At 43.5% G+C, this 19,268-nt stretch overlaps 2 protein-coding genes across 2 annotated transcripts in view; one reads left to right on the top strand and one right to left on the bottom strand.

The window, feature by feature from the left end:
- dpf1 (double PHD fingers 1) overlaps positions 1-3,816 on the bottom strand; it is a 52,977-nt gene extending 49,161 nt beyond the window's left edge. The window contains exon 1 of the mRNA XM_050071415.1: positions 3,652-3,816. Within this exon, the coding sequence (XP_049927372.1) occupies positions 3,652-3,764 (113 nt within the window). The 5' untranslated portion in view covers positions 3,765-3,816. The remainder of the gene's footprint in view (positions 1-3,651) is intronic.
- Positions 3,817-5,424: 1,608 nt separating this feature from the next.
- si:ch211-11n16.2 (zinc finger FYVE domain-containing protein 1) lies at positions 5,425-18,788 on the top strand. The gene is made up of 12 exons (XM_050071375.1): positions 5,425-5,632; positions 6,443-6,724; positions 7,981-8,203; positions 8,358-8,575; positions 9,123-9,229; positions 11,743-11,851; positions 12,123-12,220; positions 12,314-12,431; positions 13,677-13,847; positions 14,060-14,252; positions 16,418-16,516; positions 17,141-18,788. Exons 1-12 carry the CDS (start codon positions 5,516-5,518, stop codon positions 17,371-17,373), a joined length of 1,968 nt encoding a protein of 655 aa, XP_049927332.1. The 5' UTR covers positions 5,425-5,515; the 3' UTR covers positions 17,374-18,788.
- The last annotated feature ends 480 nt before the right edge of the window (positions 18,789-19,268 follow it).

The raw sequence follows: 19,268 nt of genomic DNA, 5'->3' as shown, positions 1-19,268 counted from the left end.
GGTCCCAAAGCAGTGGAGCTGACTGACACTCAGTTAGGTAGCACTGGAGAAATAGGTCATAGAGCTAAAAATACTTATCTATGTCTCTCTCTTTCTCTCTCAGTCTCTCTATATCCTGTCTTCTAAAAAAAACACAAAGTAAAACAGATAGAAAGTCTAAATAAGGGGATGATGAAAGGAATAACTCTGAAAAAGAAATACCCTTAAAAACATCAGACCTCAGGCTTACTCACATACGAATGAAGAAAAAACTGGGAGCAAGAAAGAGAATGAGAGAGTGCAAATGTGTGTGTGTTTCCCATTGTGTGTGTGTGTGTGTGTGTGCTTGCATGTGTGTGCCATCCACATGGGTGATACCGTACAAATGAGCGAGTGAGGGAATGAAAGGGAGAGATTGAAAGAGAAAGAAAGATCTAGAAATGGATGCTCAGGCTGTGGTTTCAGCCATCACGCGGGGCTGTTTGCACACAGAGCCGGTTATTGCATGGAGCTCATTTAGCTCGGCTCAGTCAGGCAGGGCAGAAATAATATTATATAGGCCCTGCCACAACCGCCGCCAATACCACAGCACACTATTATCTACATCTCCCCCTTTAACCAGCACAAAGAAGTAATATTGCTGAAATGCAACTGCCATTTTGACAATTTCGGACACCTGTGCCCCCACAATCATTGTCATAAAGTCATATTCCTACTGTTAGTTTAATTTAATTGTGACCAACATAACACTCTGGGATGCCACATGTGGAAAGATCGTGTAATTTGGTACGAACATTGGACTATAAACACTTTCTGCCAGTAGATAGTCCAAATCCAGTAAATCCCTCTAAAGGAACTCTCAGGAATAAGCTATCCGACAAGACTTAAAAGGATCTGACAACATGCATAAAGAATTTCCTCCACTACTTTTTGCTGAATATTAAAGGAGTGACATGCCTTGATTCACAATGTAAAGAACCGTGGTGGCGGGTGAGGGTGAGCGATGTGGAGGGCTCAGATGGTTTGAGGCCGAAAAAGACGGAAAATGGAAAAGAGAGAGCAGAGCGAGACAGGGAGGAAATGGCTGAACAAAAGGGAGATGGCGAAAAGAGTGATGGATGGAGAAAGTGATGAGGAAGGAGGGAGGGAACGTGGAAGACGGGGCAGCAGGGGTGATGGGAGGACAGGGAGGAAATAAGAGGGAGAGAGGTGGAGAGGGAAGCAGGGGAGAAAGAGAGATTAAACGAGTCTCTAATCCAGCAGAGAGATAGACAGCAGAGAGAGGGGCTGGTGTGCCCAGTAGATTGGAGCTAGCTGCTCTCCTCTCCACTGATTTGCCTTCGCACACAAATGAACCCTCCACTGTATTTCCACACACACATCACTGTGTGCACACTCACACTGGGGTGATGGGCAACAATTGTGAACGCTTCCTGCAGAATTTACATCCACTGAATTAATTATAATTCATTGCAGAGATTCAACAAAGTTTAAGGACATTTCGGGACACAACAGGCATTGTCTGCCAGCCGCTCTATTAGAGCTGACATTGAACCAAATTTTGCTACTTGTTTGCCCCATTTTGCTGGATAGGCCTCTAATTTGTAAGCCTCTAATAGCAAGTTTGTTTGTAGACATGCTAATTACCAGGGCTTGTTTAAAAGCCGATCGCAGTGTGGTAACTGGAACGTAGTTAAACCCATACTGCGTAACGATGGCATTTATACAGTTGGTGAGGTGTTAAAGGCAGTGTTGATTGCCATGGCCTCGTGTAATAAATACATTCAGCTTTATTATCGCACATAGAGTCAGATGCTGTAGTGAAACAGTGTGCCAGCTTCCCTGCAGGTCTGCATCTGGCTCACAACTTTGCTGCTTTGTTCTGTGTCTTGTTTGTCCTCTTTTGTCTCACTGTAAGCTCTTAAAATCAATGTAAGAGCAACATTGAAAATTGGACACTAGTTCATTAGTTACTGGCCACCAGCCTCTTTGTTTTTAACCATTTGCTTTCTACTACTATCACTCTTTCTTATCCTATTCTCTTCCTGCCATCATAGCCTCATCTCCCTCTCTGTCCTGGCACCACATTGGTATATATATTCCATGCAAATCAGTCAATTTAATCCCCTGACATGGTGTCAGCGAGGGCCTCTGGGAGCAATGTGGCCACACTTTGGCTCTGCTTGGATGAGCATCCCATAAAGAAGAGGAGGAGAAGAAGCTGTGAGCTCAAAGGTCCCACATTACAGCCTCCATCCAGTCCACCTGTCCATTCCTCTCCCATCATCCCATAACATTACTGGATACAAGCTTATTAGAGCGTAATTAAAACCTTGGAATTATTCATCTCTAATTTACTATCATTGAGATGTGTGCTGTGAGTGAAATGCATTTGGGCAAAACACTAAATACCATCACAGTCAACCGGCAGCACACAGTTGCCCAATCAGTACCATTCCAGTTCCCTCTCTCCTGTGAAGTGCTCTTCAAAGCAGGCACGTACAGGGCAGTCGTTCATGGAATTGCACGAAATGTCGCCTGTGTCTGCATCTCAGAGAGGCTGACAGACAGACAGACAGGCAGACAGACAGACACACAGGCAGTCTCTATCCCCACATCCCTGCTCAGGTGAAACCTGTGCAGCATCCGATGTGCGCCCCTGCTTTTGCACACAGGTCTATGACTTTTCTTTGTTTCAAACTGCCTAAGCTGGATGTGTTGTGTGCTCAAACACTCCTCGGTTGTATTTTTATATCGGAGCTATTGTTGGGCTTTTTTTTCCCCGGCTATATCTGTGCAAGTACCCGCTGACAGACGCACATCAGCCACCTTTTTGGCCGGAAGCCCAGGCGGGCAGCAGGCGTCTGCATTCCGCTGAAACCAGTCTCTGAAAAACAAAAAAGACCCCCAAAAAAACTGCACAAAGGGGATCATTATGGGAGAAACTTCACGGGAAATCCACCCGTTTTAAGAGCTATTAGTGCAAATAAATACCCCTAAAGATGCACGTTAAGAGTAAAACGCCAGATTGCAATTTATTTTATTATAGGCTTTATTATAGGCGCTAAAGATGAAAGCAAGTCCCGGAGTTAAAGCCGTACACCAGCGTATTTACCTCGGCTTATATATATCCGAGAGGTCCGGCAGTAAAGGTAACGCTGCAGCCAAAAACCCGAGCAGTGAGCTTCATTCTGCCTACCTGTTTACCCCCTCTCTGTCCAAAAATGTGCACACAGGTACGGTAAAGCCATCTAAGCTGCCTGCCTCCGGGCCAGCCTGCCACTCCAGCCTGGCTTTGACCGTGATCTTGGCTGGCTACAGTGGCAAGGGACACACCGGGTCACCCAAATCTACCTCCAGCATTCCTCCATATCCCTGCACACACGCTGCTGTCGGCTCAGGGAAATGATTATATGAATTGCATCGGAGCGCACAATAATCCCCGCGTGCCAAAAACACAGAGACCCCCGCGTCAGCTTCAAATCTAACTTTTCTTTAGGGCTGATTCGCATCCGCTGACATTATCCCCATCTCTGCTGTATGCATTGCATGTATAGATGTGTTGGCAATCGTGCTGAGAAATATCAGGGAATTTAAGGCTCCCTAAATTGCACTGACAGCATGCACAAAATACAGAAAGCGCAAACGCGCAGGAAATTGTGTTGTACTTACGATTTGAGGGGGTTCTGTACCGCTGTGGCCATTTTGATATAGTATGATAGAATGCAACACTGCAGAGCCCGGTATTGTACATGTAATGTAGCAGCTATTTCAATTTCATTCATTCTCTGGGGCTGCGGCTGGAGCGAGCAGCCAATGGGAGGCGGGAGCGCTCTGTGACAGCTTTGGGGAAGTGTAGTTTTTTACGCATGTCAACATGGAACATGCTGAGGGGGAGCGCACTACAAGTACCAGCGGGGATAGCGGTTTAAGTGGACCACAGTCCCGCCTCGGACTTGTAAGGGCAAAGCCATCCCCCAGTTCCGAATTTACTAAAAAAAAAAAACACAAAAAAAAACGTCTACAGTTATGTCAAGGTTGGGTTGCAGGACTGTCTGTCAGTCTGAGGATGCCAGCATCTCTTATGCATTGTTGTCTTGCCTGCATGATGGTGGTGATGGGTGAGGTTGAATCTGCACTGGCCAGTCCCAAAATTGCATCACAGCGTATAGACTGAGAGTCAACTTCATGGATGCATTTTATACTGAATGATGAAACAAAATATGAAGAAATGTACTATGTGTAAGGGCAGCACGTGGATGTATGTTTAGCAAAGCACTGGCCAAATATCATCTTACCTGTGTGTTTATTATAGGGAACAACTAGTAAAGAGGAAAAATAATATTTTCAAAAAAGCATTGCTTCCAAATATAAACGTGTTCAACTCTATTCTACAAAAGTTGCATAATATGTAATTAAATTATAGCCTATTACCCCTCAGTAACAAGTTTATCCTATCTATTTGAGGCCAAATTGGGAGACGTTGTGTCTCCATAACCTTACATTAGTGATGGCATGTTGATAGACCCATGGTTAATCTTATATTATCTATGCTAGGTAGCCCTGCATTGAGCAGCTTTAATTATTCATTAATCAGGGGCGATGGGTTGGGAGTAGGCCTATAATTGATTCTTTCAGACATTTGTCTCTCATGGTTGAGCCCGGAGAAAGGCTGGGACCCTCTCCAATCTCATCACCCCTCCATCCTTTATCCCTTCCTTCCTTAATTCCTTCTTTAAACGCCTTCCCGTGTCCTTGCTTGGAGTAAAGGAGGATGGATGGATGGATGGATGGAGGGAGGGAGGGGAGGAATCAAGAAAGGAAGGAGGACTGAAGGAGGGAAGTTGGGATGGAGCTCAGCCAGGACTGTTAGGGCAGCAATGCTGGAATTTCTTTCTCCATGTCCTGTTCGCAGCAGTGGCGCCGCTCTGAAGCCATTCAGTGACATGTGATATTTATAGATCTGTGCTAACAAATATTTAATGAACATTAGCAAGCAGCTCTAACATGGCAACGCTGCTCCAATAAAACACTCTCTGCCAGTTAAATGGAAACTTTTATTCCGTGTGTGTTGCTGTAATTATGAATTAGTTGCCGTTTTAAAAGACACATAGGCCTATTTTTTTTTAGCTGTGTGGTGGAATAAATACAGCCACGGTTATGTGCTTGAATTTAGTTTGCATAATTTATATAAACTCGACAAATCTGCTACATAATGCACAGAGAATTCATGTGTCTGTGAAGTCATCATCTCTAATTTTATGTTTTCTTATCCTCTGATTTCTAAAGTTTGTTGAACAGCCTCTCTTGTGTCATTCCCCATTTTGTCCACAGGGTGGTGCTGCGGCACCAGACAAGGCGCCCGCCGAACGTCCTCACTGTGCGTCTGACGTCACCGCCTGCGTTCTCTTTGGCTCCGCCCGCAGCGTCAGCAGTACACGCGCTGTTGTTGTGATTGACAGTCAGGAGAGGAGTCATGTTGAAGTTTCGTTTTGCTTTTCGCTCGCACGAAATATGTTTTAATAAGTAAACAACGATGTCCGAGATACTGATGAAGGAAATGGAGAGTATCTCGATCGGTCCAATGAAGGTGGAGGAGTGTCCCGGCGGTGTGCGGAGCTTCCTGCTCGTGGATGAACAAGAAAACCTGAAGGTAAAGTTAGCTAACGTCAACTGAGCTAGCGGATGCTAACAGTTAGCTGCTAAGCTAAGAAGAGGAGGACAACATATTTTCCAACGAAGGCCACTAACCACCCTTTGTCACAGTTGTTGACAGTGTTGAAACGTGAACATAAATGACGTTACAAAGCACCCAGCTAAAGTCAGGTTATTCTTTTCAACTCATTAAAGTGAGTTTATGTCATGCTTTTCTTAACGATTTCTTACTTTAACATCAGATAGCGTTCACCCGTGACGTGTGCAATGTTTAGCCAACAAGGGCTCATGACCCCTCGAAGAAATAAACATTGCAAACTTAAACAGAGAGAGGCAGAGCTGCAAATGTGCTTCTCATTGGGAAAGTCCCTGGTGAGTCATACAGTCCAGCTGACCCGCAGGGTGGCACCCTATTATTGCATTGTTGTCACTGCAGTACAAAGGGCAGGAGATAATAATTATTTTTCATGCGAATCAAAATAGTCTGGGATGTATGCACAGCCAGGTGTGTCTGAACTGTTTGTCCTAAAAGACCTGAAGGCTCAGCAGCATATTGTTGATGAATGCAGATTTCTCCCTGGACTGAATGTACATAGTCTCATAAGATGGCAGAACATAGATAACATATTCTTTATTTTGTCTTGTGTCAAGGCTCCTTGTCAGCTAATACTGAACTATTCACACAAATTCAATTAAGTTTTTCCTACATTTAATGAAGCCAATTACGCCATGTCAAGACAGGCAAGCAATCCATCCTCTGTCCTTAAAAAAAGCTCTCCACATTGTGTCCCCCTTCCTCTCCCTCCAGGTCCGCGATGAGTCCGAGTTTGTGGACCGACTCGGCTGTGGGGACGTGGCAGGAGTCAAGGTCCTATCCATCTTTGGCAACACCGGCGATGGCAAGTCCCACACCCTCAACCACATCCTGTTCGGCGGCGAGACCGTGTTCTACACCTCCAAGTCCCCCAGCTCCTGTACGGTGGGAGTGTGGGCCGCATATGACCCCACCCTCAGCCTGGTGGTGCTTGATACTGAGGGCCTGCTGGGGGCCGCAGTCAAACAGAACCAGAGAATGCGGCTGCTGCTAAAGGTGAGTTTGTCGTAATGAACTGAGAGCTGGATGCGTTTACACAAAACAGCAAATTTCGAATTTGTGTGCACATCACACAATGTATGGTTCACTGCTGTCTGTTATTAGGGTGAGTAAACGTGTGCAGATAAAGTTTGGCAATAGCTAGTAATCATTTACAGGCCCCATATATTTCTTGATTCATCCTAAATCGCATTATAGAGCCTCCACAGCCCCAGTTTTCTGCCCCGGCTCGGTGTTGCTCCAGGACCATGTGATGCTGGCAGTGTCAGCTCACAGTTGTGAGAGGCTCTCTTTGTTTTTCGGACAGCTGGTTTCAAGAGAGGGGTAGAAACACATATAGAGTGTAAGTTTCTGTAAGTGTAGGTGGTTGGTAGAAGAGTGAGATGTGATGTGAAGTTTGGGTCTTACTCGCGATTGAGTTTTATACACAGTATTAGTGTATTCTTTGAATTATTTTCTTCACACAATTGACAGTGTTTCTGAGTGCCTGAAAGTGCTCAAAGTCACATCCTGCAGCCTTTTTAAGATATTGTGTGCTCAAATTTTCTAGGTCTAAAGCCCCTTTCACACATGCACTGCAAACCTGACATTGTCTAGACATTACCCGGAGTAGCTGTATGTGAGCACGCAAATGTCCGAACTAGTTGGAGTGGACATGAAACCAACTTTATCCTGCCAGCTTCCTAGTCTAAAGTCTGTGTAGTGTCCAGTTGAGCCTGTGTGTGAATAGAGCAGGTAACTGTCCGGGGAGAATTAACAGTGATCAAGTGGATGTGTTAATGGCATTTCTATTGGTCACACGACACCAAGGAAAACAAACATCCAAGGTGAAGAAGAAGGGTCATTTACACAAAGACGGCAACAAAAATGTCAAACTTGAGAGACGATGAGATATGGGAGCTTCTGTTGGTGAGGGCCGACGCCAAAATCAACAGATAAATTAAAGGAACGGCAGCAGAGGCTGTTGTTTGTGATCAAATTATGATCCAGCTGCGTGACCGTGTTGTAATCTGATTATGTCCTGCCTCCCGCATACTCTACCCAGGCACCACCTCTTATTTAAAACAAAGAGAGTATTTCTAGCAGGTGAGAACACATTTAACACAAACAACTTCCTGTTTTGTGTTACATGTGTGAAAGGGGAAGTCCAGACAACATTCAGGCCTGATTCTTTGGCCATTGTGTGGAGTTCATATGAGAAAATGGCTATAGATGTCATTTCTCACTTAGCACTATGTAAATCTCTTTTTCAGGTATTGGCGGTGTCTGATATAGTGGTGTATCGTACACGGGCAGAGCGCCTTCACAACGACATGTTCCAGTTCCTGAGCAACGCCTCAGGGGCCTACCTGAAGCACTTCACCCCAGAGCTCAGGGCCCTCTCGAGCCGCTGTGGTCTGGACGTGCCCCTCTCCTCTCTTGGACCTGCTGTCATCGTCTTCCAGGAGACAACGCACACCCAGTTGCTCGGTCAAGGTATGGGAGGGAAATATATTAAATGGCATGTGAATACTTTATGCGATCACACAAACACGATCCTTTTTACTGGATTTATTTTGATGGGTGTTAATCTCTTGTTTTCTGGTTTCCGTCTTCCAACTGAAATGTCTTGTCTTTCTGTCCCTTGTAGATTCTAAGGTGGCCGGCCATGCTGACACGCTGCTCCAGAAGCGTTTCCACGACCTGAGCTTGGGGACTGAGGCCTTCAGCTCAGTGCAGTATGTTGGCACTCAGACCATCACGCCTCCAACTGACTACAGCAGGCTGCTGGAGGCTGTCAAGCAGCAAGTGAAGAACACTCACACACGCTCGCCCCGCCAGCCCGGGATAGTGTTTCACGCTCTGGAGGTAAGTGGTGGACTATTACCTTTCTTTGTGAAATAGACACAGAGTAGAATTTTAGAGAGATTAAACAGAGATAAAGACAATTCTGCGCTTTGATCATGGTAAGCTTGGCACACACACACACACACAGACACAAAAGTAAGCAACTTAGCAGCAACAACAAACTAGCTGGGTATCGGCTACACTGTATGATTGATGTAGGGAGTAAAAAGGCACTGATCTTTGGGAGTCAACTTCTTGTCCTGCTTCCTGATGGCTGACCAACAATTCTGACATGTCAGAAATTCACCCAAACGTCTGACAGCCTGTCAGGAGCAGCTGATGATAGGTCCTCCCTCCCTTCTGTAGACTGCACAGCAAACAACACAGGGCAAAGCTGAAATTTGGTCAGACTCTAAAATGAGTCGTGCGGCTCAAAAAGCGGGACAGAAACAGGCTCAAATTGCACAGTGCATGCCCAGCTTTAGTCTCCTGGTGTTGACAATGACTTGCTTTGTGTCCACTTTTCTCTCCCCCATCAATCTTCACCTTCATTTTTACGCTTCCACAGGCCCTAAGTGAGCGTTTCTGTGGGGAACTGACAGACGACAAGATAACCCCCTGCTCCTTCTTCCCAGACGAGTACTTCACCTGCTCCGCTGTCTGTCTCAGCTGCAAGTAAGTCATAACAAACATTTTAAGGAGGTACTTCAAATCAGATCAAATCAGACGTTAATTATATAGTATAATTCACGCAATCATGCAGCCCGAAATGCTTCACAGAGCAGGATCAAAACAGCACAGAAAAAATAACAAGTAAACAACTAAAAATTACAACAGTAAATGATGAAATGTTGAACATAATAAAAGTCAAAAGAACAAATAAACACAAGGGACAAGGCACTGTAAATACAAGCCAAGCTAAAAAGAAAAAGAAAACACACAGATGAACTGTTTATGGTTGTTTATTGAATATTTTGATATGTTGAATATTGTGTAGCCTTTGTAAATGCTTGTGTTATCAAGATCTGCTTTGTGGAGGCACTTGTCGCTGGGCGCTCGTCAGTCTCTGTCTTTTTTTTAAGCCATGCACTGTGCAGGTTCGGTAACATGATTGTTAGTATTACCTTTGATTGCTGAAACACTTTTTCCACAGTGTTTACATTTGATATCTTTCTGTTCGGTGTCGTCTTCATGAAAGCCAGAATGTGTCCAAATGATGAACATGGCATTTCTCTTTGGTACAAGCTGCTCAAGTTGCTCAGTTGGCTCGGTGTTTGAGCTCTCCTCCATGGTTGCGGACTGGACGGGGAGGAGTCACATGACTTCACACGCAGTAGTATGTTTTTAAGGGCACAGTATATATTATTTTGTTGAAATCCAGGGTGTCCGCGGGGTCTTAAAAAGTATTAAAAGTTTATAAATCAAATGTCGGAAAATTAAGGCCCTTAAAAAGTATTAAAAAGTCTTAATCGCAATTTTATGAAGTATTAAATTTTCTTGGCATTCAAGCTTTGACAAAAAGTATCCATGAATGTATAATTTATTTTCCTCCTCGCAACTATTACAAACAACGATGTGTAGGTAGACACACTCTGACTGCCGCTCGGGGCCATGCACGTACCTGTGCGAGATCACGCGACGGCGCACGTCCAGGCACCAAACAGAGGAGCAAAAGACAGTAAAAAATCCTTCTCATCTTATCTGAGTTCTGTTGTATGTTTGTGCTCCATAGATTTAATTGCAAACTACAACTGTTTAGTAAGTTAAAGATGCGTTGCTGCTAACGACAGCTTGAAGTGGCGATTAGGTCTTAAGGTTTTTTTGGAAGGTCTTAAAAAAGTCTTAAAAAGGTATTGAAATTAACCTCATGATTCCTGCATATACCCTGAAGTCCTTGTGACGACCAGGAGGCCAGCTGTCTCTTAGTCTGTTTTCTCCATTCTAGAGATGGAGTTGGGATGGAAAATTCTTCCTAGGCCAAAATCAAGGAAGATTTTGGCTGAAACACTGATCAAAAAGCAAATAAATCCTCAAGTCATGCAGTCACTCTTCTGTACCTGTGCAAGATTGTCACTTCCCTTACATAGCTCAGTGCACACAAGCCCCTTTTTTTACTCCATAGATATATTTTTAAAATGTTCTTTGCAATTAAAATAATCACTAGATTATGTGAAGCTTTTATAAATAATTACAAAAGCCACGAAGGGCTGTATCACACTTCTGGTTTTATTTCTTGGCCACAAATCTCAGATTTCTCCCCTGTTGGATGCTTTATGACAGATCTTCGCTCCACTGCTCTCAACCTCGACGCAGTCTACTGTCCATTTCTCCGTTTTTCAAAGAATAGTATCATTTATTCAGCCTCCAAGACATGGAGACAGGTCAGATGGCCATTTGGGCTAAAAGCATTTTCCACTCTGGCGTCTCACCTTGCTCCCCCTCTGTTATGGATGAAGTCTGTTCCTCACGGTCAAACCTCGGCATTAGCAGGTCATCAAACGTCTGCACATTTATCCTTTGTAACCTTTCAGCAAATTGCAGATCCAGTTTCCAGTTTACCAGCATTTCTTCCAGTGTTTAGAGTTGTACTGTGGAGATGAAGTAGATGCGCTTTTAACCAGTTAGTTAATTAAATTTGTTGAGCGAAAACCCTTATAAGCCTTAAAAATTATTATTCAAAGCAGAGTATGTTCAGAAGTCTTAAATCGTATCTGGTGGTGATCTTTATTCTCTAAACATTTGTCTAACTGTAACTCTTTTAACTGGAGTTGGGGAACATCCCTCTTCATTAGAATCTTCACACAGCAGTTAAAGGCTTTTATTGCCGGATGGGAACATAAACAGACACACAAACAGAAATCTTTCAGTCGCCTCTGGCTGAATCACAGAATTGGAATTTATTCACTCAGAGCAAAAATCTGTTGTTTTTCTTGTGGATGTTAACTGTCGCCCCAGTGGGACTCGTAAAACTTGATGTCTTTTCCATATTTTTGGAAAGGAGAAATGGGATTCCTCCACTCTTTGTGTTTCTTCTTTACGGAAGTCTGAGAGAAGTGTGAGTGGGGGAATTCAGAACAAGAAAAGATTCAGGTATTAATGGACTGAACACACTGGTCAGACTTTTACAAAAACCTTTCCACATCACTCTGACGTCTGTATGAAACTTTGTTTTTCTGTCTTGTCTCCAGCATTCGCTGTAAAAATGGAATGAACCATCTGAGAGACAGGGTCCCCCACATGGCAGATGGACTGTGCCAGTATGCACACCAGTTCAACAACAAGGTCCTTATCTGTAAGGTAAGACTGACTCATAAAACCACTCATCAGTCACCCCAGGTGAACGGGGACTCAGTTCAAAATGTGATGTTTACGTAGTTTCGCTGTTAAGATTTTGTACTGGTAATTTAATGTGGTGGGTTTTTCTGTTGCCTCTCTACCAATTATTCCTTACATGCTATCCTAAAAAATGCACATTGCACAATTTCTTACATATTATATATAATTTTCTGTTTGTTTGTTTGTTTGTTTTTTTGTTTTTGTTTGTTTTTCTTACGTCTCATGTCTCCAGAGATGTTATGAAGGAGGCAGAGAGGTGATAGTCTTGCCCAAGACTTCAGCTTCCACAGACAATCCATGGTTTGGACTGGCCAAGTACGCCTGGTCAGGGTACGTAAACACACACACACACACACAGAAACACACACCTTTTCATTGCCTGTCATCCAGCCATCTCATGTTGTCCCCCCACCTCCCCATCAGCTATGTGTTGGAGTGCGCGAGCTGTGGTGTAATCTACCGCAGCAGACAGTACTGGATGGGAAACCAGGACCCTGAGAGCGGCGTGGTGCGGTCTGAGGTCAAGCACGTTTGGGAGGGGGTGAGTACTCCACTCTTCTTCTCTTTTCAGTACAAAAGTACTAAATACTGAGATTATAGTTTAGGTATCTGATGGATGAGATTATGCAGTGATGTTGCATCACTATACCTCGAGGCCAGACCAGAACATTTAGAAGCCGAGGTTACACGACATTCGACTTTCTTGGTGGATCATTAAATGCATTATATGCTAAGCATTTATTCTGGCAGAGTGTCATGGGCAACATTCAGAACATTTGCATTAAAGGGATAGTGCACCCAAAAATGAAAATTCAGCCATTATCTACTCTACTAGGCTCAGGTGAAGTTTTAGAGTCCTCACAACACTTGCAGTGATCCCAGGGGAGAGTGGGTAGCAACACAACTCCACCTAATGGAGGCTGACGGCACCCCAGATTCAAACGTCCAAAACACATAATTGAAACCACAAAATATCTCCATACTGCTCGTCCGTAGTGATCCAAGTGTCCTGAAGCCCCGACATAAAAAGTTGTTTGGAAAAACGTCATTTGAACTCTGTTTTTAGCCTCATTGTAGCCTGTAGCTCTAACTGCCTCTCTGTGTACCGTGTTCACGTGTGTGCGGTTGCGAGCGAGACCAGCGAAAGCACGTGAACACATATGAACGCAGTGCCCGTGTCTCACAGTCTCGCGCAACTGTGCACACATGCTGCAGGCTACAGTGAGGCTAAAAGCAGAGTTCAAATCACGTTTTTCCAAACAACTTTTTATGTCGGGGCTTCAGGACACTTGGATCACTACGGACGAGCAGTATGGAGATATTTTGTGGTTTCAATTATGTGTTTTTGGACATTTGAATCTGGGGCGCCGTCAGCCTCCATTAGGTGGAGTTGTGTTGCTACCTCCTCTCCCCTGGGGTCTCCGGAAGTGTTGTGAGGACTCTAAAACTTCACCTGAGCCTCCCTCGGTATATGGGTGAGTAGATAATGGCTGGATTTTCATTTTTGGGTGCACTATCCCTTTAAATGGCAACATCTTGCGTGAAGTTTGTGCATTTAGCTTCATCTAAAGAACTGAGATCCAGCAAGGGATGCACTGTAAGCATTTTTCCCTGCTTCAGTATAGATTCATTGGTACAGTAGCAATTCACTGACTGACCTTTTCCAATAAACCGTATTTTTCCATCTGTCTCTCATCCCTCTCTTCCTCATTTAACGTCTCAACAATAACACCTGGAGCTTCTCTTTCACTTGTCTTCATTTTTTCATCCCTCTTTCTTCTTTCAGTCGGACACTTTTCTGACCAACCACCAAAACGCTGCCCAGAGGGTTCTGGACGGGATGAACTATGTGATTCAGTCAGTGTCGGAGTACAGCCACGGGCCCACCAAAGCTGTCACTGCCTGGCTCACTGATCAGGTGGCACCGCCATACTGGAGACCCAACACAGACATCACTGTGAGTATGAAGAGCTAAAGCTGCTGCAAACAACAAACGCTGCAAAACAATTCAGATAAAAGAGCTTAAAGTTGGAATTCAAAAGACCACATGTAAAAATAAACTTCCCTTTGAGCTTAGTGCACAGAAGTGTGATGTTGTTAACCAAACGATTCGCTCAATGTCTGCAATAGTGTTTTCATCACTGACTCCTCCTCTCCCTCGTGCCTCAGGCCTGTCACGGCTGTCAAAAGGTGTTCGAGGAGGCGGAGAGGAAGCACCACTGCCGATCCTGTGGTGAGGGTTTCTGTCACCCTTGCTCCAGCCACAGGATGCCGGTGCCAGAGCGAGGCTGGGGCAGTGGCCCTGTCAGGGTGTGTGAGGCCTGCTATCGACAGGGAGGGCCACCTGACACTAACAGCCAGGGTAAGTGCCAAGCAGTGAACTTTAACCAGCCGGTTTGTGTTAAATTACGTGCATGTCCTTGTAATAAAGCAAGAAGTATTGACAGGGTCAGTGAACATAGTGCGCATTCTCACCTCAAGAATTTCATTTGCTTGCATTTTATTCCTGCTCATGTGTAATTTCAGAACTCCTCTAAATTTCCTTTCTTTCTTTTGTTATTGTAAAATGTGTTAAAATAATTCAGAAAGGTTAAAAATGTAAGAAGTCAAATAGTCACGTTCCTAAATATTTAAGGGATACATACAGTGCTGTGGGAAAATATAAAAGAGAGGGAAAAAACTCTGATTTCTTGTATTTAAATAATTCACAAAGAATGGATTGCAACAAGTGATATCACCTGAATTGCACATCACTTGCTTCTGCTGTCTTCTCGTCTTAAGGAAGATATTGTGCTAATGATATTACAGTGCAAACACACCTATCAAGTTATGTAGCTGAGTGCAGTTTGTCCTATTTGTGGTTGAATAGAGTTATCCCTGTACCAGAGTATAAATGTTGCATTTGTACCAAGAACATAGTAGGCAGAACAATGCAAAGAGAAAAAGAAAACTGAAACTGACCGAGGAGTTGCAGAGGCATTCCCCAAAACTTCAGGCAAGAAAACGAAACCATATTTGGGTCATTACTACCCCTTAAACATGTACTTCACTTTACTCTACCAACTGTCCAAAAATGCTAATAATTTCACTGTGTGTGTGGCTAGTGGTGCTGATCTTTGTGAATTAGTCTGTTTTTACGATGAGGCTTATTTTCATAGAAAGAGAACAATTTTGCACCAAATTTATGCTTATTATCTAACTCAAAGGAACAGTTTGAGCCAAAATCAAACATACATATTTATTTCTCTTACCTGTAGAGCTATTTATCAGTCAAGATTGTTTTGGTGAGAGTTGCTGAATGTTGGAGATATCGACCGTAGAGATGTCTGCCTTCTTTTAAATATAATGGAACTACATGTCACTTAGCTTGATGTGTTCAAGGCACCAAAAATAAGTAAATAAATTTCAGGCACCAACTGTATCACCATGCAGAATAAATTGTGCAACTACTGAGCAAGCTAATGTTACTAGTCAGCCGGGGAGGATGCTAGGGATGCGCGCGATTTATCAGTTTTAAAACAGCATGTGGGAAATTGGAGAGATGTCTTCTCGCAAAACCAGTGCGGTTTGGCAGTACTTTGATCTGGACTTCTGCAGCAATTTATCTTTTCTGAGATGTTATATTATTGATAAGCTTTAAGTGAGTTGTTGTCAGATAATGTGCAAGGTTTACAGTCATGGAGCTCATTTCAGCTGAAATTTAAATATAATTTAGATGTTGTTTTATTAACTTTAAAGTGATTTGCTATAATTTCTGTCAGATAATCTGCAAGGTTCAATGTGCACCACATTTCAGAGGCAATTTATTTATTTTAGATATTATTTTAGGTTAACTTTTGACTGAGTTGCCATCATGTTCACATTCAGACCACACGGCGCAAAGTGTCTTGTTCTTCAGTGGCATTTAAAATCCGACACGGTTGTTGAAGATTGTGATTAAAGGCTTCAAAGGGCTTCTAATGCACACAGTATTTTTTTGGTCAATTTTTCAAATACTTAACAATAAATTGTGCTAAATTTTGACTGTTTTCTGAGTGTTTTCCCTTTTTTAGACTAGTCGACTACTTAAAGTTTTCATTTAGTCGACAGGGAAATTAGTCGCCAGGAACATCCCTAGTCGACGCCATTAATGTTTACATCTTGTGCTGTCACGAGCACAAGCCTCTCGTCCATGAGTAGATGCATACTTCCTTGAATTGATAATAGCACTACAAATAACTGGAAAAATGAGTATTTTGATTTTGGGGTGAACTGTCTCTTTAAATATGTGCAAGGAGCACAGGAATGCCAAGGCGCTATTTGCTTGGCAGCGCAGTCAGGGGTGCATTTCACCCTTTGCAGGTGCTTTGACAATTAGTTACTTTTTGTCTATTTGTGCAGGTTTAGCAAACAAAAGACGCCCAATTCTTTTGTGAGTTCGCCCATGATTGTATCTGTGATAGCTGCTCACATATATTTGTATTGCTGATGTTGTGCACTGTATATCCATGTCTTTCTCTCATACATACACACATCTCTTTTCTTCAGTGTGCAAAGTGGAGCCTCGTGGTCTGATAGCTCGCAAGGTGACAGAGGTGGCGCAGTCCACGCTGGACATGGTCACCACAGCTGTGGAGTACCCTCTCTGTGAGTGCAGCTGCATTTCACCACCACACACTCTGTCAGCAGCACTGCAGCTGGTTGTGCATTATCTCTGGGTCAAATAGCTTTTGACCGACCAGTTTGTCGTACATGATTGTGATTACCAACTTTACAGTACGAAAATGTGATTTATTCTTGATTTGTTAAGCTGCAATTGTCTTTTGTTTGTCTGTTGGATAAATGTAAATGGGAGTGATTTGCATTAGTGTTAAGGGGAGAAAAGGAACTGACAGCCATGTTGCAGTAAACCCAAAATGTGTGCTGATGAGAGCTGACTCTATATTCTGGCAGATGAGGAGGGTGTACTGAAACTCTGAGCCACTTTGACTCAATAGGTCACCTGCAAGGAGTGTGTGGCATAAATAAACACCTAATGGTCCAGAAGCTCTTCATCCATCATGAGTTATTTATTAGCAGTTTGGAGATTCACACCATAAACATTAATGAAGCCTGGGATCCTGTAAAGTGATTTATGTCATCCCGAGTGTATATGATATCGTGCAGTTTCACAGAATGGTCTGTGCAGATATGGATATATATGCTCACATACAAACAGTGTACAATCCCTGCTCTTCAGTGAAATATTTACTCTTCGTCCTCTCCCCTTAGGTTTCGTGAAAGATGTGGCTCGGCCAGACTACTGGGTGCCAGACCAGGACATCACCCAGTGCCACCAGTGCTCCAAAACCTTCACTCCAGCAATGTCCAAGCACCACTGCAGGGCCTGCGGGCAGGGTGTGTGTGGTCCCTGCTCCACACATATCAAGCCCGTCCCCTCCCGAGGCTGGGACCACCCAGTCAGAGTGTGTGACAGCTGCCACGCCCGCACGGATAGTTTGTGAGCTCTTTGAACCGGGACAACTTCCTCAGATGATCCACAAAAACACTGTGAGTCCTGGCAGCGCTGCTCCACGAGAATGAGGAGGATTGATTATGCAGCACTAAACAGCAGGACAGGAGTCAGCCTTGTTTTTGCGTAAAAAGACGGGCTGCTCCGAAGCTTAAAATGGTCTTCAACTGGGCACCAGGCCTGGTGTTATATCAATGCTGACCTAGGATCAGCTTTCTTTCATCTGCCTTCCTTCTCCAACTGATTCTTCAGGGGTTATGAGATAAAACTCAATATAAATCACTTTAACTACCGCCCCACTGGACCATTTAAGCTATCATGAAACCAACTGGACAAATGGAAAGCTGGACATTTGATTTTAACTGACTGGACATTTAGACAATGAAGACATACATCTCAATTCTCATTTAACAGCAAAGCTTGTACTCGTAACTGCACTCAGGTGTAGTCTTCCTCATTCATTCATTCATTTGTGTTTGCACAGCCCTGAAACACACGGCCCATTCTCATTTTGATCAATTTGTTTGCTAGAAATGACTTGAGGACAAGTAAAAGGGAAGTACTGGGAATAGTGGGAGGTTTTTAAATGTTTGGGATTTGTTAAACCTGTCTGTTTCACAGAGCATCAAGTCATCTCCGCAACTTGCATCATCTCTGCAAAGCCTAGAGAAAAGTAGAGATTGTGTGAGGTGATCATTGTTTTTATCCGCCTCATGATCATCCTCTAAACCAGCTCTCTCATGAAACTTCTGGACAGAGGAGGGAAACACAAAGCAGTTCAGATTTTTGGAGAAAAAAGTAACTGTGTGCCTGTATTGCTCTGGACAGAAAGAGATACAAGATGAAGAAACACAAGCTACAGCAGTGTGTGCCTTCGTAGCCCCTAATATTTGTTTTAGGGGATTCCTCCATATGTGCAAGGACTAATGAGATTATTTGTGCCTAATAACAGAGCAGTGTAACCTAAAGCCTCGCTCGTCTAACTCTTACAGTTGTATCCACAATAAGGTGAAATGGATAGGAAGAGAAAATCTCATATTATAGCACAGCACATTATAGACATTCCAGTGTATGGGAATACTTGTGTATTTACTGATGTAGATTTGCCTTTCTGAGGTTATTATATAAAAAAGATGGCGTTCTCTTGAGCCGCTGATGCTTCAGAAAGCTCTCTTAATATAACGAATGCACTGCACTAGACTGGACAATTGAGTTCTGATATTTGAAAGGCGCTCGAATCACTTGTAATGTTGATGGAAAATGATTCTCTGTTTAACATGGCGGAAAAATGAATGCAACTTCTCTCTGTCTAGAAATAATCAATTCAATTTCACAGATGTTTTCCAGGGAAATCTGGAAATTGACAATCTTGATTCTCAGGCTTGTCCAAATAAAGAAACAAAGGAAGACTTTGTGTCTCTAAAATGTATTCACTCCCTTACTGCCTTAATGTCCAGAGTCAACTTTGAAAAAACAGGAACCAGGAACTTCATTGGAAGGAGTCGTCCTACTAAGGAAGGATCCTTGACTTTGAGAAACACCAGTGGATTCTATGTGTCCTGATTCAGTGGTTCTCAAACAGAGGTCAGAGGACCCCCAGGGGTCCTTGAGGGAGTTCCAGGGGTCCCCAGACAAAACAGTTATCTCCTTAACTGTAGTTAACTATAGGATCCTGGAGCCAGTTGCACAAAACACCTTAAGTTTTCTCCATAACTATGACACTTAGGACTTAATCCCCCAATCCCAAATGGATCCCTTACAGACTCGTTGACTCAAGCCCTAAGCCCTTACAGACCTAGGACCAATTCCATTTCTTCCCCTTAGCCCTTGTCTTGGCCCTTCCCCTTGGTTTTGCACGTTCACATGAGGAGAAGTGGGCTCAAGCTT

Source organism: Epinephelus moara, chromosome 2 (genome assembly GCF_006386435.1).
Source record: "Epinephelus moara isolate mb chromosome 2, YSFRI_EMoa_1.0, whole genome shotgun sequence".
NCBI lineage: Eukaryota > Metazoa > Chordata > Actinopteri > Perciformes > Serranidae > Epinephelus > Epinephelus moara.
This window is presented reverse-complemented; position numbering and strand designations above follow the sequence as displayed.

Coding starts and splice junctions, on each gene's coding strand:
- si:ch211-11n16.2 (XM_050071375.1), top strand. CDS start 5,516: ATGTCCGAGATACTGATGAAGGAAATGGAGAGTATCTCGATCGGTCCA. Junction 6,725..7,980: donor GAATGCGGCTGCTGCTAAAG/GTGAGTTTGTCG, acceptor TCTCTTTTTCAG/GTATTGGCGGTGTCTGATAT. Junction 9,230..11,742: donor GCTGTCTGTCTCAGCTGCAA/GTAAGTCATAAC, acceptor TCTTGTCTCCAG/CATTCGCTGTAAAAATGGAA.